The sequence below is a fragment of the Pleuronectes platessa genome, chromosome 13, assembly GCF_947347685.1.
Source record: "Pleuronectes platessa chromosome 13, fPlePla1.1, whole genome shotgun sequence".
Taxonomy (NCBI): domain Eukaryota; kingdom Metazoa; phylum Chordata; class Actinopteri; order Pleuronectiformes; family Pleuronectidae; genus Pleuronectes; species Pleuronectes platessa.
Window position 1 is genome coordinate 25,485,639 of NC_070638.1, and position 24,747 is coordinate 25,510,385.

At 40.2% G+C, this 24,747-nt stretch overlaps 1 protein-coding gene across 9 annotated transcripts in view; it reads left to right on the forward strand.

Moving 5' to 3' along the window:
• The first annotated feature begins 8,252 nt into the window (after window positions 1-8,252).
• Window positions 8,253-24,747, forward strand: part of depdc5 (DEP domain containing 5, GATOR1 subcomplex subunit) — a 39,312-nt gene continuing 22,817 nt past the window's right edge. For 3 of the 9 annotated variants that reach the window (XM_053437184.1, XM_053437189.1, XM_053437188.1), the window contains exons 1-29: window positions 8,253-8,368; window positions 8,860-8,927; window positions 9,028-9,115; window positions 9,219-9,265; window positions 9,677-9,762; window positions 9,843-9,926; window positions 10,006-10,055; window positions 10,471-10,540; window positions 11,243-11,321; window positions 11,453-11,514; window positions 13,075-13,144; window positions 13,235-13,307; window positions 13,409-13,512; window positions 13,597-13,671; window positions 13,917-14,051; window positions 14,157-14,218; window positions 14,301-14,374; window positions 14,461-14,530; window positions 14,610-14,646; window positions 14,743-14,863; window positions 14,941-15,182; window positions 16,532-16,732; window positions 17,836-17,971; window positions 18,072-18,160; window positions 18,353-18,412; window positions 19,421-19,604; window positions 20,649-20,809; window positions 22,115-22,235; window positions 22,420-22,587. In XM_053437184.1, coding sequence (XP_053293159.1) covers window positions 8,870-8,927; window positions 9,028-9,115; window positions 9,219-9,265; window positions 9,677-9,762; window positions 9,843-9,926; window positions 10,006-10,055; window positions 10,471-10,540; window positions 11,243-11,321; window positions 11,453-11,514; window positions 13,075-13,144; window positions 13,235-13,307; window positions 13,409-13,512; window positions 13,597-13,671; window positions 13,917-14,051; window positions 14,157-14,218; window positions 14,301-14,374; window positions 14,461-14,530; window positions 14,610-14,646; window positions 14,743-14,863; window positions 14,941-15,182; window positions 16,532-16,732; window positions 17,836-17,971; window positions 18,072-18,160; window positions 18,353-18,412; window positions 19,421-19,604; window positions 20,649-20,809; window positions 22,115-22,235; window positions 22,420-22,587 — 2,807 coding nt within the window. In that variant the 5' untranslated portion in view covers window positions 8,253-8,368; window positions 8,860-8,869. Of the gene's footprint in view, window positions 8,369-8,859; window positions 8,928-9,027; window positions 9,116-9,218; window positions 9,266-9,676; window positions 9,763-9,842; window positions 9,927-10,005; window positions 10,056-10,470; window positions 10,541-11,242; window positions 11,322-11,452; window positions 11,515-13,074; window positions 13,145-13,234; window positions 13,308-13,408; window positions 13,513-13,596; window positions 13,672-13,916; window positions 14,052-14,156; window positions 14,219-14,300; window positions 14,375-14,460; window positions 14,531-14,609; window positions 14,647-14,742; window positions 14,864-14,940; window positions 15,183-16,531; window positions 16,738-17,835; window positions 17,972-18,071; window positions 18,161-18,352; window positions 18,413-19,420; window positions 19,605-20,648; window positions 20,810-22,114; window positions 22,236-22,419; window positions 22,588-24,747 lie in introns of those variants that run through there. The other 6 variants (XM_053437185.1, XM_053437190.1, XM_053437191.1 and 3 more) reach the window with 5 other exon arrangements.

The window sequence follows — 24,747 nt, forward strand, 5'->3', positions numbered from 1 at the left end:
TTTAACTGTTTTGTAACATTTTGTGTGAAAATCTGTTTAGATGGAAAAGAGTGTGGTCTGTACAAATTCCAGGGCTCAACAAAGTTTGTCCGTCACATTTAGATATTAAAATCCAAAGTGGGAATTTCCATACCCATTTGCACTGAAGACAGACATACTGTAAATGCAGTTCTGTTTCCAAAGCATATCCACACACTCACAAAGTATATATTATTCATTTTTATTCCAAAATATTTTGGTATAAACGAGAAACCAAGAAAAGTCATATGTTGATTTTTAATTGTCCACATTGCACAGCAAAATTAATAAGACAAACATAATATTCAGTTTCCCTCACTTTTTTTTATTAGTGAAACTGATCCCAAAAAAATTTCATTTCTTGATTTAAAAATATCACTGATGCATTTGTCTTGAGAACTTGAATTAATGTAGGATACAAAAAGCAACCACTGACCAAAAATGTGTTAGAAGCTCCAGAATGTAATGTAATATAAGGGGTGGGGCGGGGTAGTAATGGCAATAGCACCTACACATGGTCCATAAAATAATAATTATTAAAAAGAAAACAATACAATGTTATATTGGATAAACTTTTTATATGACAATGTGTGTTTATTGCCTCAAGTTAAAAATATCCGTAAAACCAATGCTTCAAAAAGTTTCCATTTGTATGAGTTTCCTCTCATGGCTTTTTTCACACTCAGTTTGTATGATTTGAAAGTACCATGTTAACATAAATAAACATTGTAAATTTATGAAAATGAATGGTGTTACATGTTAATTTTTTCAAAAATGGAGGCTGTTAATGTTTGGAAATGGAGGGTCTTAGAAAGCTCCTGTAGACTCTGCCCAGGAGGCTAATATGTCATTATGATATTTTTAGCTGTTAATGATTACATTGCACACTGTTGCAAACACAATGATTAATTCGGCTATGGCACATTGATTTATCCACTTTGTAGGCAGGAAATGGCTAATAAAAGTCAGAATTGGTCATGTTTTTAGACTAAGGAATTTGGTAACAAGGGGGACATCTGCTGGTAACCTTCGACAATTTAATCACTAGTCGGGAAGGACGACACGATTGCTTTCATGAGTATTTAGCCAACGATCATTAAAGTGTTTACTTGCATAGCCCAATTTCACAAATCACAATTTGCTTTAGAGATCTTAACAAGGTGCGCACTCTGCAGACATTAAATACAAAGAGTTAGGGCAGGGGGATTTTTGATTTCTAGTTTGGATATTATCATGCTGTGATAAAGCCCGAGTACCTATTCCTGGTTCCAGTTGCTATTTTTTAACCAGAATAAATATATATATATATATATTTCCCTCAGCCTTAATATAACGTCTGCTCATTTATTTTAAATCACTCTTTTTTTTTACCGTAACGATTCTTTTAAAATGCCGCTTTGTTTGTTTAGGAAAAGCGACTGGCCCTAGGAACCCTGGATTTATTGTACATAGTTTCATCTGCGGTGAGTAAAGAGATCCACTGTGTCAGTGATTTGAACCTCGGCGAGTCGAAGAGACATATCTGCAAAAAAATAAGAATAATAGCTGCTGGAGTTGGTTGTGTTATCGGCCTCATCTTTGCCACTGTCGGTGTAAATAAATAATAGCAGGACTGCCGTTCAGGATTTTCATATTATATTAAGATTCACATCGCTGAATATGTAAGATCATGCACATTTTTGTCCGAGGGAGGGTGAGGTGGTCGTTGGTGGGGGGTTAGGAGGACAATATATAATAGATAAACAATATTGCTAAAGGGTGATTTTATTTACCTTTTATTTTAGAGGAAGTTATCTACATTTTTGGCCTTGTACCATAGCCTTGTACTTGATAACGTCATGATACTCGGCTGGAACAGCGTCTTTAAAAACTATATAAGACTGAGCTGTGTTCCAGCGTTCAACAGACAATAAAGTGAAAGGTTTATAAAAGGACGAACCAGTAACGAACTACATATAAAAAATGTATATATAATGGCACAGAATCATTTTGGGAGGCCTTGGTATGACAACAAAATTTGTGCAGCTAACTGTTACATATTCGCTCTAAGGTCGTCATGCAGGAGAACAGAAATGGGATAATGTCCTTCCCACCACCCATCAGGAGAGACATGGCCATCTGGGAATTCCCAAAGGTAGAATCTTTGCTCTGGTTTCCTCCACATCCTGTCTATCAATGGATGATCGCAGAGGTTAAAACAGTCTGAGCTCCAGTCTGGAAGATGTTAGTGTATTTGGAAAGTGCGACTTCTCATCATCATCTCATCATCATCTTACTTCTCACTTACACTAATTAATTTTCTAAGATTGTTAAATAAGATCACAGAACTTAGGGTAATTACTGTGCTTGCTGTTACAATCAATTACCCAATCAAAGTCTGCATGTAATTCTGCTCTCTGTCCTCATTATAAGATAAATTAAAGCAGTTTAGTATGGTAGTAATCTATGGTGTTTGCTAATGTTGGTTCTCAGAGGAACTGTTTTTCTCCTGAGAACCCTGCCAATATACCCTATAACAATCGTCATAAAAAAATAAAAGTGTATATTTTTGTTTGGCTGTTCCTTAATTTAATAGTTTGATAAGATCAAGTTTTTTAATTGAACAAAATTATATTTTCTTCCATCGTAACTTATAAAGACATATAAAAGTTTGAAATTGATGCTTAATTTTGCATAGAGTGTAGTATGAGCAGGTCAAATTAACGCATTTGTCGTTTTTTTGGGGGGGTGACATAAAAATGCACCCACAGTTTTGTCCTGAGTTTGAGAACCATAAGTGTGAGTTAACCCAATTTATCCTAACCCAGTTACACTCTAACATTTCATACTTCGGCTAAGTCACTTGTTGACATCATTTGCATTTGTTTGTGCCGCTGAAAATTACAAGATAAGTTCCAGACATACATGTTTTAGCTATAGTGGAGATGCACAAATATGGTTTTGTTAATTTTTTTCAGTTGGTTAATAAATTCGGTCGGTACTGAAATATCTCAACAACCATTGGATGATTGCCATGACACTTAAACAGACATTCTTGATCCATAGAAAATAAATCTTCCAGACTGAGGTGATTTCTCAACTGTTCTTCTGGCACCACCTTGAGGTTCACATTCTTGGTCTTAAAGGAAATGCGCACGATTGTATTGATCACCAATAATTTTACTACAGATCCCATGTTGCACAAAGGATGATTTCTGATGATTTTGTAGAATCCCTGATTGTTGTTTAACTTTTCACTTATCCTGTAAGTATCTCAGTCTCTACCAGATGGATTTAGACACAATCCTATACAGATATTCATGAGTTTGAATGCCAAGAAATTTTGTACAAACATGTCTCCTCAAGACAGATGGCTTTCATCAAGCGCCATCATCAGGTCAAACTTTAAGTTTCACCAATTCTTTGATTTAAATGAAATGGCTACCCACATTGAATCTGGTTCTCGAGATTTCATCCAGTTAATGAGGGAGTTTTTTTCTCACCAAACTTGCTCATTGTGGGAACTGTTGGGTTTCTTTATAGTTTTTAAGGTCTCGACCTTACCATGTAATGTGCCTTGAGACAATGTATATGATGATTTGGCACTATGCAAGTAACATTGAATTGAATTGATGTTATCATTTTGCTCAAAGCACTGTTGTGCATATTATTAATGCAGCATCACTGAGTTGCTTGCATAGCAGGGCTATTTAGAGTTTTCATAACATGCATTTAATGACTTTGTGATCAGTAAATGTCAGTGAATATGATCCTGTTCTTTTCAGTGCTACACACCTGAGGCCTCTCTGCAGCTGAAAAAAGACTGGGACATTAAGGCTAAAGTAACCTGTAAAGACAGAGCTGCCAGGCATCAGCTGTGAGTCTACTGTTTTGGTTTGATGCATCATTCTTACTTTTTCCTCAAACATCGTATTTCAAAATCATCCGTCTCTTGTATTCCTAAAAGGTGGGACCAAAAGAGAATGTCAAAAGTGGTGGTTGTTGGAGACCTCAATGTGGGGATGACCTGCCTAATAGGTGCCAAATACATAATTAGCCTGTTAAGACCGACATAGCTATATCTGAGATCACAATATGAGAATCACAGAACATATAATATCATTTAAATCATAATAAAAGTCCATGTTAAATGTGGTGGAAACCATGGGCAAAACATATATATATATATATATAAACAGGACTCAGCCTATAGTGCAGTTTGGCTTAATATTTTCTTTTCTTCAAGTTTGCTGTGAACATAGCAGTCAGGCCTCTTATTTCAGAAACAAAGATCCATAACAGTTAGGTTACCAATAAAAGGTAAGCCTACTACTTCTTTGCCTTCATCCAGTTACTCAAACAGACAAGCAACAAAATAACAAACAAACAGAATACACAGGCAAGTGTCGGCCTACTTTGAAACAAATTAAACACAGAACTTTGTAGGGCTATTTGAGTCCTCCCAATATTTGTGGAAAATGTATGAAATAAGAAGTATCCTATTTTGAAATAAATAAAAACATGTAGCTGCAGCCTAATAGGTTAAAAATATATATTTTGTTGGCGAAATATTAAAACAAAACGCGAGAGCAGGTCAGACTGGAGGCGAACACAGATACTGAAACCCGATAGAAACCAACTGCAGCTTCTGCTCTGATCAAGAAGCTGAGGCGCTGATCTCTGAGCAGCTGAGACCAGACAAACTCAGTGTTTTCACTGTTTCCATAGATAAGAAGCAGTCAGTCACTGAGCGGCAAATTCACGTGAACGAGCTCTGATCTCGCTGTGTCTCTCTGAGCGAGTGAGCGGGGCGGGGGGCGGAGCCCCGGGACCGGTGCGCTATCTGGGAGCACACAAAGACACACAGACTCGCCCGCTCCTAGTACTTCCTGACGGCCTGATACGATGTTTTAAAAATTATTGTTACTTAGTCAACCACCAACCAAAAGCGTGTGTCACATGGCGAAAGCTTGAGAGTTGGCAGCTCTGCGTTAATCTCGCGAGAAAAAAATGGACGTCGTCAAAATGGGTTTGCGTTAACTCCGTTAATAACGCGTTTAACTGACAGCACTAATATTTACATATATATAGTACATTTTTGCAAAACCTGAAAAGATCAAACCAAGTATACAGTGCCTTGCATAAGTATTCACCCCCCTTGGACTTTTTCCCATTATGTACTGTTACTAACTGGAATTCAAATAGACTTAAATAAACTTTTTCCCGTTTGATCAACAAAACATGCATAGTACTTTGGAGGTGCAAAATAAATGTTATTGTGACACAAACTATAATGAGAACAAAAAAAGTTGACATCTGTTGGGTGCATAAGTATTCACCCCCCTGTGTCAATACTTGGTAGAACCCCCTTTCGCTGCAATTACAGCTGCAAGTCTTTAGGGTATGTCTCTACCAGCTTTGCACATCTAGAGATGGAAAGGTTTGTCCATTCTTCTTGGCAAAAAAGATGAAGCTCAGTCAGATTGGATGGAGACCGTCTGTGAACCGCAATCTTCAAGTCTTGCCATAGATTCTCTATTGGATTGAGGTCTAGGCTTTGACTGAGCTATTTTAAGACATTAACATTCTTTAATCCAAACCATTCCTTTGTAGCTCTGGCTGTATGTTTAGGGTCATTGTCCTGCTGGAAGATGAACCTCCGCCCCAGTCTCAAGTCTTTTGCAGACTGCATCAGATTTTCTTCAAGGATTTCCCTGTATTTGGCTCCATCCATCTTTCCCTCTATTCTGACCAGTTTCCCTGTACCTGCTGAAGAGAAGCATCCCCACAGCATGATGCTACCACCACCATGTTTCACTGTTGGGATGGTGTGCTCAGGGTGATGGGCAGTGTTGGGTTTTCGCCACACATAGCGTTTTGCATTGAGGCCAAAAAGTTCAATTTTGGTCTCATCTGACCAGAGCACCTTCTTCCACATGTTTGCTGTGTCTCCCACATGGCTTCTGGCAAACTCCAAACGGGATTTTTTATGGATCCCTTTCAACAATGGCTTTCTTCTTGCCACTCTTCCATAAAGGCCAGATTTGTGGAGTAGACGACTAATAGTTGTCCTGTGGACAGATTCTCCCACCTCAGCTGTGGATCTCTGCAACTCCTCCAGAGTAACCATGGGCCTCCTGGTTGCTTCTCTGATAAATTTTCTCCTTGTCCGACTCTTCAGTTTGGGTGGACGGCCTCCTCTTGGTAGGTTTGCGGTTGTGCCATATTCTTTCCATTTTCTTATGATGGATTTTATGGTGCTCAGAGAGATGTTCAAAGCTCTGGATATTTTTTTCTAACCTAACCCTGCTTCATATTTCTCCACAACTTTATCCCTGACCTGTTTGGTGAGCTCCTTGGTCTTCATGATGCTGTTTGTTCAGTAATGATCTCCAACAAACACTGAGTCCGTCACAGAACAGGTGTATTTATACTGAGATTAAATTGCAGACAGGTGGACCCTATTTACTAATTATGTGACTTGCAAATGTGACTTGTGAATGCAATTGGTCGCACCAGATCTTTGTTAGGGGTTTCACAGTAAAGGGGGTGAATACATATGCACTCAACACTTTTCAGATTTTTATTTGTAAATAATTGTGAAATCCATGTAATATTTCCCCCCACTTCCAAATGATGCACTATTTTGTGTTGGTCCATTACATAAACTCACGATGAAATAAATTTTAATCTGTGGTTATACCATGACAAAATGTAGAAAAGTCCAAAGGGGGTGAATACTTATGCAAGGCACTGTATATTGGTATATATATATATATCTATATAAAGCCTATTTGGGTGTATTCTTGGCATATTCGATTAGTGTGTAGCTCATTTGCATATTAAAATTCATTTTCAAAGAAACTTGTAATACAAACATTTTTAATTTTCATGGGTCATTTCATTGTGTAAAGTTTCATTTTGATAGGAGTAAAGGAAAAAAATAGCCCCATAGGGGTGTATTGTTGCCTGACCTTATTGGCACACATTGATGATAATTAAACATATTTCCTCAACTAGGATTTCTTAGGACTTTTAGTATGTTGTTCTGGACACCTCATAGAAATGATCTATGCTGAAAAAAATTATTTTACAATTAATTAGATTTTTGGCTCCAAAATGAGTTACTTTGCCTGGACTAAGAACGTACAGGGTTCTTTCTTCAGGGGGGCAGCTTTGTCTCTTAAGAAGTGCATATTGAAGGACATGGAAACTGGGATCCCTGCTAGCACCGGACGAGGAGACAGTATCAGTAAGTAATGACTCTTAACTCCCAACAAGAAGAGATGAAAATTATAATGGCTGTCTTCAGGGTGTATCAATTTAATTTGTTTTGTGATTTGACAGAGTCAGATTATGCCAATCTGGACAAAGCCACATCCCAAGACCCTAAAATAGTCTGCTGCTGATGAAAAGAGGGACTGAAAACTGTTAAAGAGATCAGAGGAGCTGTGGTCTGATTTTCAGCTGCAGTAGTCAAAATGACCAACCATTGACTGGACTGAAATGTCCCTTAGTTCTGTTTTCAAAACAGAACAAAACATCTATGTACTCTGATGTTTGCGGAGATCAGTGTGTATTCTTAGAAGTCAGTTGTAATTGGACTGAAGCCGGCGATAATGTATTATTTTTGTTTATACTACATATTATGGATATGATTATTTTCATAGCATAAAAGTCCAAAATACTTTCATCGGAACAAAAATGTTAAGATGTTGAGAAGCTTCTCATGCCATTGTTATAAATAATATTTACATATACCAAATGTTTATGTTTCCTTTCAAGTAATAAAAGTGTGAAATAGTCTGCTACTAACACATCTTGATAAAGTGGAACAAAAACTGCAACAGTGCATTTTTAAGACCAGTATTTTGTCAAAGCCCACCATTATTTAATAAAGCAGTTTATAAACTGACTGAACTCTTCTTTATTAATAATATTATGCATTATTAGGAATGAATATACAAAAATATAAGGACTCTGGTTTGGCTTTACGTGATGCATTGGTCCAGATATCTACACCAGGATGAATTTCACACAAATAATAACTAATTTCAACTCAAGAATAACATTATAATAGCATTTATTTAGATATTGTAAACAAGTAAAATGCGTTTAATATGTTGACGTATGTTTACATATATAAATGTAATATACGGGAATTTATGTGTATGCTGGGTTATACAGAACATGCAATTTAATCTTCAAAAAGACGCAAGGGTGGAAATGAGAGTAGTGAGTCCTCTTGTTTCGCCAATCTATCTTTGAACAGACGCGAACCAATCACGTCACCCTTCCATGTTAGGGAGGAAGTAATAACACTTGGCTAATGTTAGCCAATACGCCGCCGGGTATTCCCATACTATACAAGGTAGTTCAAATTTATTTTAGCTATATTGTTGTATTTTCAATGCAAGCATTTATTGTTGTTGCTATTTGTCGCTATTTGTGGTTGATTTGGTTCCCGGGCTACAAGTTGTCTCAAATAAGCCAGATGCTAGGCTCGCAAACGTCAACATCCAGTAGCAGGTCGAGCTGTTGATTAGAGACGGTTCATGTATAGTTGAGTGGTTTACTTGTTCACTGGCTCTGCCCAGTCTGTCTTCGTCATTAAATAGATATATTTATTTGAGCTACAGTCTGTCAGCTAGCTCATCCCTGTTCTGATTTATTCGATCATGGATATTTTGGTGTCAGCAACTTTAGTTGAGACATAGCAATGCTTTCCGATGACGAAGCGCCTTTATTAACGTTACCCACTCCACTGTAAGAGTAAAACTAAATCAAATTATTAGTAGGTATATACAGCACATACCATGGCTCGTGTTAGTTTGAAAAGTCAGACATGTTTGTGTTCCTCAGGAGCGTTATCATGAAGACCAACAAGTCATATAAGCTTGTGCTGCACAAGAAAGGTTTTGCTGGAAGTGGTAAGTGGTAATTTTTTATTCTACTAAATAATTGTTTTCTTTGTGAAAGATTTCCATGAGGAATGTATTTATTCTTCTCATATTCTTTCTCCCTGAAAAGATGATGAGTTGGTTGTCAACCCAAAAGTTTTCCCTCTAGTCAGTCTTGGGGATATACTTGAGATTGCACACCCCACAGATGAATACAGGTGAGCTTTCATAATGTTTTGGATTGTGTATACACACAACAGGCATGTTTCAGCCTACTTATGCTTCCATCGCTGAGTACTTTTTTTTTATTTTATCTTCCAGTCCTCTCCTGCTGCAAGTGAAGAGCCTTAAAGAGGATTTACAGAAAGGTAACTTATTTAACTCTAGGCTATTTCAAGTTAAACTGTAAGGAGCCCTGGGTCCCCACAGATAACTGGTGGTTGCTGCAACAATAGATTTGCAGAAAAAGCAGTCCAATGCAACAGCCGTACAGCTCATCCTGCCTTTGTGACACTGATGTACAGTGTTTCGTTGTGAATAGAGGTGTGCATTCAACCCTGTGCTCATTTTAAAACTGTAGTCTGTTTGCTACTGTTTTCGTCGCATTAAATAGTAATGTTTTTTTGCTCCTTTTTTCATCCCCGCTTCAAAATACAGTAATTAGATAAACATACAATTACTATAATTGTTTTGATATTGTGCTTACTGTAACATGTAAAGGTTCTTGATTATTGCCTTACCTGTTCAGTACCTATGATGGATATTTTGTTTTTATTCAGAGACAATCAGTGTGGACCAGACTGTAGCACAAGCCTTTAAACTCCGTGCATACCAGGATGTCATTGTTAACATTGTCGACCCAAAGGTAGGTTCACTCTGAGAACTCTGCAGTTCCTCCACATGTAATTTACTGTATCGAGATCTCAAATAGTTGTGTCTGTGAAGGATGTAACACTCGACTTGGTGGAGCTGACTTTCAAGGACCAGTACATTGGCAGAGGAGATATGTGGAGACTAAAGAAGAGCCTGGTAGGCTATGTGAAAGTTTATATACCTGGCTAATGTAGGATAGCACATTAGGAAATAACTGTTTCAATCTTTATGACAGGTCACCACATGTGCTTATGTGACACAGAAAGTGGAGTTTGCAGGAATCAGGTACTAAACACAATTGTCTTAATTTGGGATAAATATGGGTGTACAACATTTCCCCCGAAATTATTAGCACCCAACTTATGTAGTGTAAAAGTTGAGACAAAGGGGGCAGTTACGGTTCAGGAAGAAAAGTGGATAACATTGCTGTTAGGTAACGTTCTTAATTGTGTACTGTTATCAAGCTTAAGGCCTTACCACAGCAGTCCAGGTCTGATGCATGTCTTTCCAATTCTGTCTCAATCTTTTCCTGTCATTCTCTCCGCCTTCAAACAAATAATGGCAGACATTCACAAAAAAAACTTAAAACAAACATAAAAACATAAAGAATGGAAATGTATGCAGATAAGACACTTAAGGTGTTCCATCTTAACCTTCCAGTTAACCTTTTTTATGTACATGCATGTTTTTGATTCTTTAGAGCCCAGGCCAGTGAACTCTGGGTAAAAGGAGAGAAAGTGACCTGTGGTTACATCAGTGAAGACACCAGGGTAAGGGTCTCAATAATGGAAAGCAGATGCTGATGTTATTGATTATACATAATTGATCACTAATACTGAGCATTCAAAATGTATGCCGAAGTGTCCTTGGCAAGATACTGAACCCCTAAATGGCCCCTCATAAATATTGAGTGTAATAATTGTAAGTCGCTTTGGACAAAAGCTTCAGCCAAATGACCTGTAATGTAATGTAATTAATTTGGCCCGTTTCATACAACAATAAGTTGGAACTTACTGACACAGTATTTGGGCTTCCACAACGAGGAATTATTCCCAATCAGTAATAAATGTGTAACAACTATGGTTTTACAAATTACACTGGACATTTTTACACTTTTTACACTCACTTTTGCAGTGCACTTGAGGGTGTGTACAGTCTTTGCCATTAATTAAACAATTATAACTTAATACTAAAACACAAATATTTCAAGACTAAGGTCGGCAAAAGATTTAAACATGATGCTAAATAAAAACAGATATAAAATTCTCATGTTCAACGAGCTGGAATCAGTCAAACGTTGGAAGAGAAATTACTTAAATTAGCACAACTGTTTACTAATAATAAAAGGTAGACTTAGTCTTTTGAAAATGGATGTGATGTTATCAAACAAGCAGGCTTTATATGTTTAAAAACCTTTTATTTCTGCTGCATTCATTTATTTCTCCTAATTCTCATGTGATCCTATGACACAGGTGGTGTTCAGATCCACATCTGCAATGGTGTACATCTTCATCCAAATGAGCTGTGAGATGTGGGACTTTGACATCTATGGTTAGTTAAATTTCTCTGATTGGTCTTTCACACTTTCTGAGCCGACATTGTCTGAATATATTTGTTTTCATCAAGGAACAGGTTCACATGTTGCTCTGAAGAAGAGGCTCTTATTTGAATGTCTTTCTCAGGTGATCTCTACTTTGAAAAGGCTGTAAATGGTTTCCTGTCTGACCTTTTTGCCAAGTGGAAGGTTTGTGATCTCCTTTCATTTGTCTTTGTAACTCTTAAAGGTTCAGTTTGTAAGATTTAGGTGAGAAGGATCTATTGGCAGAAATTTAATATAAGATAATCCTAGTGATGTTTTCACTAGTGTTTAATCATATAAATAGTACGAATTTTTGTTTTCTTTACCTAAGAAATGGTCCTTTATATTTACACACTTTGTATTAAAATCGGTAGCAGGTCTTTTTTACGGAGACTGCCATGTTTTCTTATACACCTTTTGAGTGTTTATGACAGAAATGTCAAACTCAAGGCACTCCCGGACCATGGTACAATACCATATGTCTATCTTAACTGGCCCGCATCGTGAACGATAAAATGAATGAATCAGTTTTCATATGATAAACGTGAACGAGAGTAAAGTTCACGTCATCATCGTATCAGGTCATCACTGAAATGCCAGGAGCGGGCAAATGTGTCTGTGTTTGTGTGTGTGTGCTCCCAGATAGCGCACACAAACAGGCCCCAGGGCTCCGCAACACAGCCCCCCCTCACTTGATCAGAGATACACACGCAGTGAGATCAGAGCTCGTTCACGTGAAGCAGCTGGTAAGTGACTTTGTTGAAGAACAGTAGAAACAGGGAAAACACAGAGTTTCTCTGGTCACAGCTGCTCAGTGATCAGAGCAGAAGCTGCAGTTGGTTTGTGTCCTCCTCCACTCTGACCTGCTCTCTCAACCTTCAGTAATTATTAGGACCTAATCAGTACATGAAGTAACTTAGTGTTTGTTTGATTCGCTCCAGAGTTTATGAGGCTGAATTTAAATATCCTGAAAAATGACTCGTCAACATTTTGTGCTCAGTACAACACGAGACGTGAAGCACAGTCAGGATTCAGTGTTAAAATGAGGGAAATGACACGCAGACATTATCCGACACCAATGATTAATAACTAAACACAAGACCGTAAGTTTGTCATCCTAATCATTCATTCATTTTTAAACCGTATACCTAGTTCAATTTTTTTTTTAATGAACTATGAATGTTAACTAGTTCATTTTAAGAGTAAGCTGGCACAACACTGCATAACTGTGTGAGCAGCTTTTCTCTGTGATGGAAATAACCAAAAACCCACACAGGACTCATCTCACTGATGCTGACCTTCAATCAAGTAGGGTTTCCACAGCAGAGAGCCTAACCCCAAACATTAATGAACCGGCAGCCAAGAGAAGATGCCAAACATTTGGCTCTGGCACATGTACATAAAAGAAGAATGTAGTTTTCTTTTTGCACTTTATCAAATGTCCGGTCTAGCCTGTTTAATAAGTGTGGACCCTGTTTGGCCCTTGACATTGTCCCAGTTTTTAATTTAGTCTCTCTCTGTGATTGAGTTTGACACCACTGGTTTACGACCACTGAAGGCGACAACAGGTTCTCTTTCATTTTTGGAAGGGGAGGGTGAGGGTTATTGAACTGCAACATGCAACTAGAAACACTAGATACTACACACTGAACCGTTAACATTTTTTTTAACCATAATTGCTCGAATAATTATTCATAACAAAGCTATGTTTTTTTTTTGGTATAGGAGAAGAACTGTAGTCATGAGGTGACAGTCGTTCTTTTCTCACGTACACTCTACAATGCTAAAAGTATAGGTGAGTCTTCTTTCTTTCTTTATCACCACAATGACGCTTGGCACAGATGATGTGGGGATGTTAATTCATTTGAGATATCATGTTCCTCAGATGAATTTCCAGAGATCTTGAGATGCTCGATCAGGCAGGATCATGAGGGACGCTTTTATGAAGACTTCTATAGGTAAGCATACTGCCACAGTATTACCAGCCATTGATTAGAGCTCAACATAATTACAGATCGACAATGTATCTTATGATAACCCATAACTGTTTTGTGGTCAGGGTTGTGGCTCAGAATGAGAGGCGGGATGAGTGGACATCTTTACTGGTCACTATTAAGAAGCTTTTCATCCAGTATTCTGTCCTGGTGCGACTGAAAGAAGCAGGTAGGGAGTGAGTCAAGCATGTGGCTGAATAATGGTGCCTGTTTCACCTGAAACCTTGTGTTTTTTTTACCCCCCCTATGCCAGATGGTTTTCCTGTGGGTTATAACTCAACTGCTGCTCAGGGAAACTACCTGGAGGCCATTAACTTGTCCTTCAACGGTACGTCCTCTAATGCCAAAGTAGAACTTTAAGTGTTTTCAGGAACCTGGTTAAGTAAAGATTTGTTGACATCATATTTCTCACAAAAAAATGAGTTGTAATCATTTAGCAAATATATGGAGCATAAAAAAACAGAACAATTAACATATTTAGATGTAACTTGTTGTATGTCACTATCTGTAAGACTATTGTTTCATCTTTGACCAAACTGGTTCACAAGCTTAGTGTCTTCGTATATCCAACAGTATTTGACAAGCACTACATCAACCGAAACTTTGACCGCACCGGACAAATGTCAGTTGTTATTACACCTGGGGTAGGAGTGTTTGAAGTGGACCGTCTACTGATGATTCTCACCAAACAGAGAATGATTGACAACGGTGAGTTTGATGATTCAAACACTCTTCCAACACATAGGCAAAGGGCACTAACGGACCATCGTATGTGTTTAAATTCTGCAGTTGACACAGATTTTCCCTCTTTAGGTATTGGGGTAGACTTGGTGTGTATGGGGGAACAGCCTTTGCACGCAGTACCATTGTTCAAGGTAACATATCGATAGTCTTAGTGTTTAAATTAGGACTAATACTGTACCCGTTTGTCACTGTACACTGTCATTTTCTCTTTAGCTGCACAATAGGTTGACCTCTGGAGACTCTTGTGTGGGAGATGACTATAATCTGCCCCACTGGATCAACCACAGGCAAGACATGAAAATACACACCAATTACCATGTTATGCAAAGGTCACATCAACTTATCTTTTGTTTTTATTTTTACCTCCCCCCAGCTTCTACACCTCCAAAAGTCTGAACTCTTGTAGCTCCTTCACCCCTCGAATCAAACTGGCTGGTCACAAGGTACCTTCACGTTAAGGTTACAATTTCAGAAAAGGTTTTCTGCATGTTCTAGTCTCATTCAAATTATACAAATTTCTAGATTCATGCTGAAAAATTCAAGAGCAGCAAAGACCACAGTGAGTTGTGATTGTTTATCTCTCTAATATCCTTTGAATTTCTTGATGCATGGATTTGATATTTATTTCATCTTCTGCCTAACCTTGTTCTTTTAGCACTCTGTGCTCCAAAGGACTCTGATAACAGCCTGCCTATACAGGTGGATTATGATGCCTATGACGCTCAGGTGTTCAGACTTCCTGCTCCTTCGAGAATTCAGAGAAGCACCAACTTCAGGTGTCTAAATTTCCCTGAGTTGACAAAGTGGAGAGGGTAAGATTTTCGATTGAGCTTTGAGTCCTATCTAATAGCAGTGACAATGTGTCTTTCAGGATGGGTCGAGACAAAGAGATGAGTGGGAGGAAGAGCTGGGGCTCTGTGGACGTCAGTGCAGGCATAGGGGCGTCCCCTCCCATACGCTCTGGGGGTCCTGAGGAAAAGCGTAGCCTGGCCTCTGATGATAGTCTAGGCCCAGTGTCCACAATGCTGCTGATACCTCGCATGCCTCCAGCACAATATGAAGTCAGCAGTTCTCTTGGATACACAAGCACCAGGGGTAACAATTCCAGGGTTTATTCTAACCCTAAAGCCTTATTACTAGGGATGCACCGATATGGAAATTCTTGGCCGATACCGATACCGATATTTAAAATAACAATCTGTCCGATAGCCGATACCGATATTTGTTTATTTTCTTTTTGTTATTATTCATTCACCTTTTTGTGCCAGAAAAATAATTAAATCATTATTTAAAAAGCACTATTTAAAAAAATTTCAGCCCTTCATCACTCTTATCTTTTAATGAGCACAAATTGAATCAGATTTGTGAAACAGTCTTTGATTTAACTAAACTTTATTTAACAGAGACATATTTTGCCCATTTTACCGCAAGTTGAAATGGTTCCTCGGGATCTTAATGAAATGTCTGTAACATATTTTGGTCAAAATACCACAAGGATAATTTAAAACAGCACCTTTTTACCCTGTCTAAAACAGCCCTGTTAAAGTATCATTATAGAGAACGCTCTTCTCATTGAATTACGGTAGCAGTATTGCCCGTTTATTAGATGTGTTACGGCTTCTGTGACGTATGTTGTCAATTCCCTTGTTACCTGTGCATGAGACGGATGAATAGAGCCGATGCACATGAGAATAAAGTACTTAAACAGACGCTACGCTCATACTTTTTACCCAAGTTATACTGCATGAGTCAAGATAACTTAACAAGCCCTCCTCAGTTGTACCTGTTTTTAGTGTCGGGCAGAAATCACATTGCATCAACACCCACCGTGGCCCTTCGTGATGCTTGTTTTAATTAAACAGTCGGATTCCCCTGGTCCGCACCAGTTCTCAGTCAGGTGCTAGGCGCCAGCCGAGACGCACCGCAGGGTGCCCCCCCCCCCGCGAACAGAGGGTTCCCCCAGCGGTCGCCGTAGCTGAGGTGATCCGCGAGAAGGGCCCGACACGCCGCTGACCGCGTACCCGGTCCCCTCCAACGGCCCGCCTTCCGCGCCGGCGATGGACACCGCCCCGCGGTCCAAGAGAAAGAAAGCCCCCGCACCAGTGACGCCGTGAGGTGCCACCGGATGAGGACCTCCCGGTGCCGCACACTGAGCCTCCGGCGGCGCGGAGAGGAGGGCGACGGAGCGACTGCTCCCCCAGCCGCGGCATGTGCCCAGCGGTTTCACAACAAATATGAACATCGGCCAATGATATCGGTGAAAGTCAAGTTTATTACCGATAAGCCGATATCAGTAAACGAGGCGAATATCGGCCGCTACCGATGTTCGGCCGATAAATCGGTGCATCCCTACTTATTACTGATTATCATTTGTTATAGTGTGCTCCATATTTGCTTCCCTTAATCCCAGTTGTGTTGTGCTGTGTTGTCATTCGGTTGTTCAGAGTTGTTGGAGAAGATGATGGACTCTCAGCGAGACTCCAGTGCCCCGGGCAGGTTCACAGTGGGAAGTGCGGAGTCGACGCTGCACATCCGTCCAGGAGGTTACACCCCACAAAGGGCTCTGATAAACCCCTTCACACCATCCAGGATGCCCATGAGGCTCACCTCTAACCGCCGGCGCTGGATGCACACATTCCCTGTCGGTGAGGTGACGTAGAGTCCAGAAAATTTATGGGCGCAATCTTATTTTAGTCGATTTTTAAGTTCGACTACTTGTATGACTTCTGCTTCACAACCATCTTCTGTTACTTATCATCATACCACCTTTCCTCAAACATTTACAGGGGGAGTTTGTAGTTTGTGGCTAATTCAATGATTTAGGCCCAACACCATTTCACCCCTTGGCCCTAGCCCTTCCCTTCCATTTTGCGCGTTCACTTGAAGGGGGTAGGCCGCCGCAATAACTGTTGGGACGGGGGTAGGGCCAAGTGATAGGGCTGTATAGTCCTTGAAACAGAGGTTTTTCTAACCCAAAAAGCCTTGCGAATCACAGGCAAGCTGGGAGAGAGTCCAACAAATGTAGTCATTTCTCCATTTATACTGATTTGAAAATTACGACAATGATTTTTATATTAGTATTTATATATTGGTAAGTTTAATATCATTTAAATGACAACCTTAAAAAAAAGATCACTAGTGTGCTAGCATTAGCATACTAGCGTTAGAATGATAGCAATCTTTTTTTGCAGGATAATCCCATATTTTCACATCATTTCATATCACATCCCCCTTCTTTGAAGATACACAATGCAATTAACTCAACAAGCGTATAGTAGAGATTTGACTGAAATTAACAGCCCCTAAGAACAAAGCATCCTGGCAGGGTTTTCTACAGACCACTGCTACCATCCTGTGTGCTTTTGATTCATATGTAAAAATGCAGAGCATCCAAGCTTTTCTATTTCAAATGTTATTGATTCACCTTTATTAGCATAGACTTTATTAGGATATTTAGGGCCCGAGCACTGACAGTGCGAAGGCCCTATTGAAATTGAAATGATTTTTTAAATTTTTCAGGCAATTGAACTGCCTTTTTGAGGGCATAAACATTTTTGAAAACTCATGAAACTGCAGAGAAAATTCGAAAATGTCTGTATTCTGAAGTAATTTAAATGGGTTACATGTGTACCATGATCACATGAACAAAAAGTCTCATGAAGTCGGCCAATTTTAATTTAATGGCAAGTTTGGACCTTTTACACTTTGTGCATTTTAACAAACTATTCCTGCCACTTTTTCTCTTCAGGTCCTTCTGGAGAGGCCATCCAGATCCATCACCAGACCAGACAAAACATGGCTGAGCTGCAGGGCAGCCAGCAGAGAGATCCTGCCCACACCTCCGCCGAGCTGCTGGAGCTGGCATATCACGAGGCCACTGGAAGGTGACACACACCTACCACACGGAATAATGTTTCCGTTCTAAACATTGTTAGCAGCAACACATAGTAATGTGAATGCTTTCTATTTGTATCTTAATTTTAGGCAAACAACATCTAGACAAGCAGGAGAGGGCCTTTACATTGGTGGAGGGATGGATGAGATCACTGGAAGCCCAGGGAGCAATAACAGTGGTGATATATCTCGTCTAGTATCTTGTTTCCGCTTCAAACATTTAACACATATACTTCGGAATTGGGATCAGTGGTTGTTCTTTTTTTCTTTTTTTTACAGTGAATCAATGATAATGGATAAACGATGGAAATAATCATTGTCATAAAAATTGTAACATCACGGCTCTTGCTTTAATTCTGATCCATGTACAGGAACTTTATCTAACCATGGCTCCTACTTTGAAGACTTTTCCCTCCTCAGTGCCGATCCAAGTGAGTCCATGTGGCCTTCACAAAAACAAAGACATGTGAATTGATAAGTGGCAAACATTGTCATGTAGTTCTATATCAGGATCGGGCTGATATTCTTTATCACCAAATGTATGATGGAAATAAACCTTCAAAGGTGTCTTTTACCTGTGAGGGCTTATTCAGCTTCAGCAGGCAGGTTTCTCCAGTGGGTGTCTGTCTCCAGGGGTTGCAGGTATAACCAGCTCTAACAGGTCGTGTGATTTGGGGTTACCCTCCTCTTCTCCCTCAGTATCCTCTCTTTGTCTACTGGAAAATGTTCTCTCCTTTTTACGGGCCTCTTACTGTTGATCTGTAACTTGATTAATCAGATTAAATTTTACCTGGTCTTCAATCCCCCTAATTAACTGACATACACCATGACCTGTCTGCATTCAAGAAGCCTTGTGTGTAAATCTCTCTCCTGCATGGTGGTGTGTAGTGGATATTTTGCTTTATTTGACTGTAGCTCGGTGCTTCTGTAAAACAAATCCATCTCTTTCTCACAGTATGTTGAATTGAGAGTTTGCTCGTGATCTGAATGTTTGCATGTAATACCTCTGCTTAAAGTCACTCTAGTCACATTAGGTTCACACTTCTCTTGAGCTCAGGACACATTTTTCACTGCTTCTAAGTGATCACAGACTGACTGTCACAATGCCACAATCTGCATGTTTGATCACTGCTCTACAACTACAGGCTCCTCAGGAATCATCAGTAAGGGAGATGAGGCCAGTAAAAATAACCCTATACTTGTTTTTTCTTCCCCTCTCTTTTACTTTATTTTTTATGTCATGTTTGTATCCTTATTTTCACTCCTTTCCATCCTCATGTCTTCCTCCTTTCTATTCCTTTCTTCTCATCACTATACTGTGCTCCCTGCCCCACCCCCTCCCCCCACACACATGTACTGCTCCACTCTGGGTACATGTTTTTGTCTTCGTTGTGGGGATTTTTTGTTTGTGCATATGCATGGCGTGGGTGCTCCTGAAGGCCTGCTGCTGTCTGCACCCCCGACAGTGCCCAGCTTCTGCTGTACAGTGGGGGTAGACTGGAAGTCTCTGACAACACCGGCCTGCCTGCCCCTCACCACCGATTACTTCCCCGACCGCCAGGCACTACAGAACGACTACACCGAGGGCTGCTACGACCTTCTGCCGCACAGTGACCTAGAGAGGTAGACATCAACATATCATCTCAGTAAAAGAGTTTGTACAATTGGCTAGCACATTCAATATCTTTTAGAAATGCATTTGCTCCAGGGAAGTGTTTCCATTCAAGGCGCCCTCACGTTTCTTTTCTTGGGAGCAGCAGTAAAGGCCGGCGCATGCTTCTGCGTTTTCAGGGGCCTGCAAGCGCAAGAGCCCTTCCGGGCCCCTTACGTGCTTACGTATCCCTGCTTTCGTGCATCGCCAAATTTTTCTAAACTTTACGGCAAAGCTCCGCAAGCCTCACTAGCCCGCAAGGCTGTGATTGGTCTGCTAACTGCATCCTTTCCGGAATTGCATTTCCGGTTTCATGCCCCATAATATCGGCAGAAACCACGGAAGATTTAGAAGAACGAATGTCGATCAAATAGAAGAGCGTTTGGTAGAAGAGATCCAAAAGTATGACCACTTGTATAACCGGTCACTGACTGGCGGATTTGTCGGCCAGAAAAAGTCTATGGGGAGCCGCCGTGGCGATTTAATAAACAGTCGACGAAGAAGAAAGAATGCGTCTCTAAGGTCTTCTTAGACAAAACACGTTACTGTGCAACCCTTGGGGAAGCATAAATTAAAACGAGTCCTACGACACAGCTGCGTGAAAAGCCGCAGGCGCAGTTGCAGAAGCATGCGCCGGCCTTTAGTGTTTGAGAGAGAGCTTTCTTTGGCCCTGGGTCTTTCGTCCTAGGCAACATACAGATTAACATTTGTGGGTCCATATGCAGCTTGAATGTTAACATCACAGGTCCTACCCACAACTGAAATAACTAGTGTTGCATTTTCTGCATTATTTGGGTACAAACAAATTATTAAGTCACACAAGATGACACGTGAATTGAGGATCAGTAAAAGGCTGTTGCTAATATTATAATGCATTTTCTAGACACTGGAAAAATAACATGTGTTACAGAAACCTAATTGCTGCTAATCCAAATATCACATCATGCAAATATGAGTCTCTCTTGACGAAAATCGAACAAATCCCCTGTCTTTTCTTTTTTCTGTCTCTCCCCCAGGCGGGAGGATGAATCGCCAGTGATGAGTGCGTCTCAGGTATTTGAGGAGTTTATCTGTCAGAGGTTGATGCAGGGCTACCAGATCATTGTCCAGCCCAATAACAGAAAGCCCCAGCCTGCTGTAGCCACGCCTCTTGGCAGCAGCCCTCTTTACTCTAGAGGTAAAGTTTCTGTACATACTATACTACATATTTATTTAAATCCCCGCCATTATACGCTGTGTCCATTGCTTGATAATGTTTAAATACCATCACCTATACAATAAGTACCTTTTTCATTTATTGTCTTTGTTTGATATCAAATCCCGAGGAAATTTTAAATGAGGTCTAGTTATTAGAAGAATGGTTTTTTTTTTATGCCTTTGGAATTCAGTTTCTTTGTCTGCTTCTGCCTCAGGTTGTGTCATTATTTATTATTTATTTCCTTGTTTATTGACTCAAGTACAGTATTATTGTGATGTACTTGTCCTTTACATGAACATTTAGATTGTATGCTATCTTGTACTAATATTTCGCAACTTTAATTTGACAGCTGGAGTTACTCGATAGATTTTACTTTAAAAAAACACATGATATATTAAGAATAAATCTGCATTCCCAACTTTCTTCGCTGACAATAAAGCAGTCAGTAGTCAAGGCCTTTTTTTTTTTCCTTTTCATATTAAGTTTTTTTCACATTTCATAAGACATGATTCCCCTCTAGACCTCTCATTATTTATATAACTACCTCAAATGCAAACAAGTGAAATTTACAATTATTTAGCAAAAAAAGCTAAGAAATGTGTAACTTAACGTCAGGATAGATACAGACCCACGGGGGTTAAATACCTGGGGATGAAAGCTCCCAAAAGTCAGTTGGAACTGAAGGGGCCTCTTGGATTAGAGCAGGGGTGTCCAAACTACGGCCCGCGGGTCATCTGCGGCCCGCCATCAATTTTCAATTGGCCCGCCTAAAAAAAAAATTTAAATGTAAATTTTTTTTTTTATTAATTGTTGGGGGAAACCAAAAATTTAGTAGCACTTAATTATAGCACTTTGTAGTTTTGCTCTAGTTTTGAAGAAATTGTACTTTATTGATTCTCGTTGTTCTGGGTTTGTAACCTTAAATGCACTTATTGGATAAAAGCGTCAGCTAAATGAAATGTAATGTAATGTGATGGACTATGGCCCACTGTATTGCAGCTCCCCCCCCCCCCCCCACTGTCAAGGCAGGGGGGCGTGGTGGCGTGAGTGGCCCAGACCTTCGTATTTTTTTCTATATATGGCCCTCGGGATAAAAAGTTTGGACACCCCTGGATTAGAGGATGAAACATCTTCTAGTAACACAAGAAAATTCAGTTGCATATGTATAATTGTACAACTCCTGAAAAATACTTTTCTAACTTTAGCAACAAGCCCAACTATTCAGATTGCATGGATATTCATGATAAGTGGAAGAGAAACTACAAGTTCTTCTTTTTTTTTCAGGGCTGGTGTCTCTGCGTCGGGCGGAGGAGGAGGAGACAGTGTACTGGCTCAGTATGGGCCGGACCTTTCATAAAGTCTGTCTCAAAGACAAAATAATCACTGTTACTCGCTACCTGCCAAAGTGAGGGTACCTGATATTGTCTTACACACATTCACAAACACAAATCTGCATTTATGCAATGTGCAACCTGTGGATAATGTGTCAATGAGATCTGAGTGTCCAAGAGAATTTCGTAATGTGTTTGACCGGGTCTGCATGTGTCTGCATGCATGCATACTTATGTACGTCCATGTGTCTGTTTTAGGTACCCATACGAGTCAGCTCAGATCCAGTACAGTTACAGCCTGTGTCCTCCACACTCTGATGCTCAGTTTGTCTCCTGCTGGGTGGAGTTTGGCCACGAGAGACTGGAGGAATACAAATGGAACTACCTAGACCAGTACATTTGCTCTGCTGGCTCAGAGGACTTCAGGTACACACATACACGCATGCATGCATTTACACACTTAGATACTGTCCTAGTTAAATATGTGGAATACTTTCACTTGGACACATGGATAACCTGATAAGAATTTTGTCAAGGTCACTTTTATCTTGTGAATGTGATACCACAGGAACATCTAGAGGGAATTCTTTCAAATTCATCACATATGTTCACGTAAACTCACAGATTAACTGATTCGATTTTGGTGATCAGAGGGAAAAGTAAATGTGGCCTCACAAAACATGTATTTGACCTCTTGAAGGTGGTACCTCAAGTTTTCATTGGTCAAAGGCAGACCTGGGCATTGTACGGCCCCCGGGCCACATCCGGCCCTTTGGCTATCTTTGACCGGCCCGCGTGAGGTCAACGGAATATTAGGAATCACACGTAAATAAGTGAACATCATACAAAGAATACGGCAACATTTCTTTTATTTTGAAGGTGCCTTTTTTTTTTACATTTACCTGACGTACATCCTGAATGCCCGCGAGCAGATGATGTGTTGGCGAACGGAGTTAAAAAGAGATGTGAGTTAAGGCCTCTGTATGCTTCTCCGAGTCCGTTGCGGAAGGACGGATGGACGGAGCGGACGGACCCTTTTTGATTTATAGTTCTACGAGCTTTTTTGTTCCGAAAACAATTCACCGCCAGAACAGTAGATGGCGCAACGGAAGTCGAGCTTAGAGAAGCCTACCTCATGAGGTATATAGAATAAGGCCACGCTGGTTTATTTACGTCCCCCCGGCTCCTCACACACAGTGAACAATGACAACAGAAAAAGGCTGTTGATGATGCGACAGTTTTGCTGAAATAAAGTGACACCCAGCAGGTCAAAATGCTTATGTTATCGTATCTTAACGCAGCGGTTCCCTGGTCTTGTTTCCAAACTGCGTTGCTAATTCAACAGCTGCAACAGCTTGAAGCTACACGGAGGCAGCTAGCTTCCACACACAGTCAGCAGGGACACCCGATACTAACTACTACCAAGTGTTTGCTTGTAACCTGACGGTGTTTAAGAAACAGTGTCATGAGAGCCGTGGGATTAAAGTCAGCGGGTTTTTGCGCTGTTCCCACTGCAGTTAGCATGGTGGCTAGCCCGCTATCCCCGTTATCAAAGTTCGTTATAACCGTATGTGACCGTACACACATGCTGTAAGTGCTCTAACCAGCCACCGTCAGCCGGACAACGCCGCTGGCTTAACACACTTGTCACATTAATCATAGAGTCGTAGTTGTGATTTAGGTTTATTGTGATTTAGGGAATGAAACAGGAAGTTAGAGGTCCGGAAATAATGATGTCCCGAAATGCTGGCATTAGCTGACCAATCACAGCCAAGGGCTATCCGTGGGCTGTCCGCCATTTCGACGTGTAGTTAGAAAAATCAGAGCTGCATGAAAAGCTCTCCGAGGAGCCGCGGAGAGGCCCGGAGAGGGCGTTGTACGTTGGAGAAGGCGGTCCTATCTGTCCGTGTCCGTCAAAACGGAGAAGCATACATTGGCCTTTAGCTGTTAAAGTCCGCAAAAATGTCAGCCCACGTTAATACAAGATATATCGATTTTTTAACGAGACATGGACTGCTAAGTATTTATTTACCGAAGTCAAAGGGAAAGCCGTGTGCTTAGTTTGTGGAGAAAAGATCGCTGTTTTTAAGGGTTACAATTTGAACCGCCATTACGAGACAAAGCACGGAGAGACTTTTACGGACGAAACGTAACGAGAAGGATCGAGGACATCGCGGGAAATCTCGAGCTTCAGCTGCTAAAGAAAGTGGTCGATTTGACTTTTTCTCCTTGGATCTGGATGAGAGCTGTGATGTCCGCGACACAGCCCAGTTACTCATCTTTGTACGTGGGATGACGAAAGACTTTGCGATTACTGAGGAGCTGGCAGCAATGCGGTCAGTAAAAAGGACGACTTTTGAAGCGGATGCAAGATAAAGTGAGGGAAATTAACCCACGGTCATGAAAAACCTGGAAAAGTCATGGAATTGTTAAATGTTTATTTCTAGTCCTGGAAAAGTGCTTGAAAAAAATTAAATCCCATAAGTTTTGGAGAAGTCATGGAGATTTGTTATATTCATATTTTCATGTCATTAATTTACACTGAGTTTTAATAAATTCATATGCTTTCAAAAGAAATACGCTCAA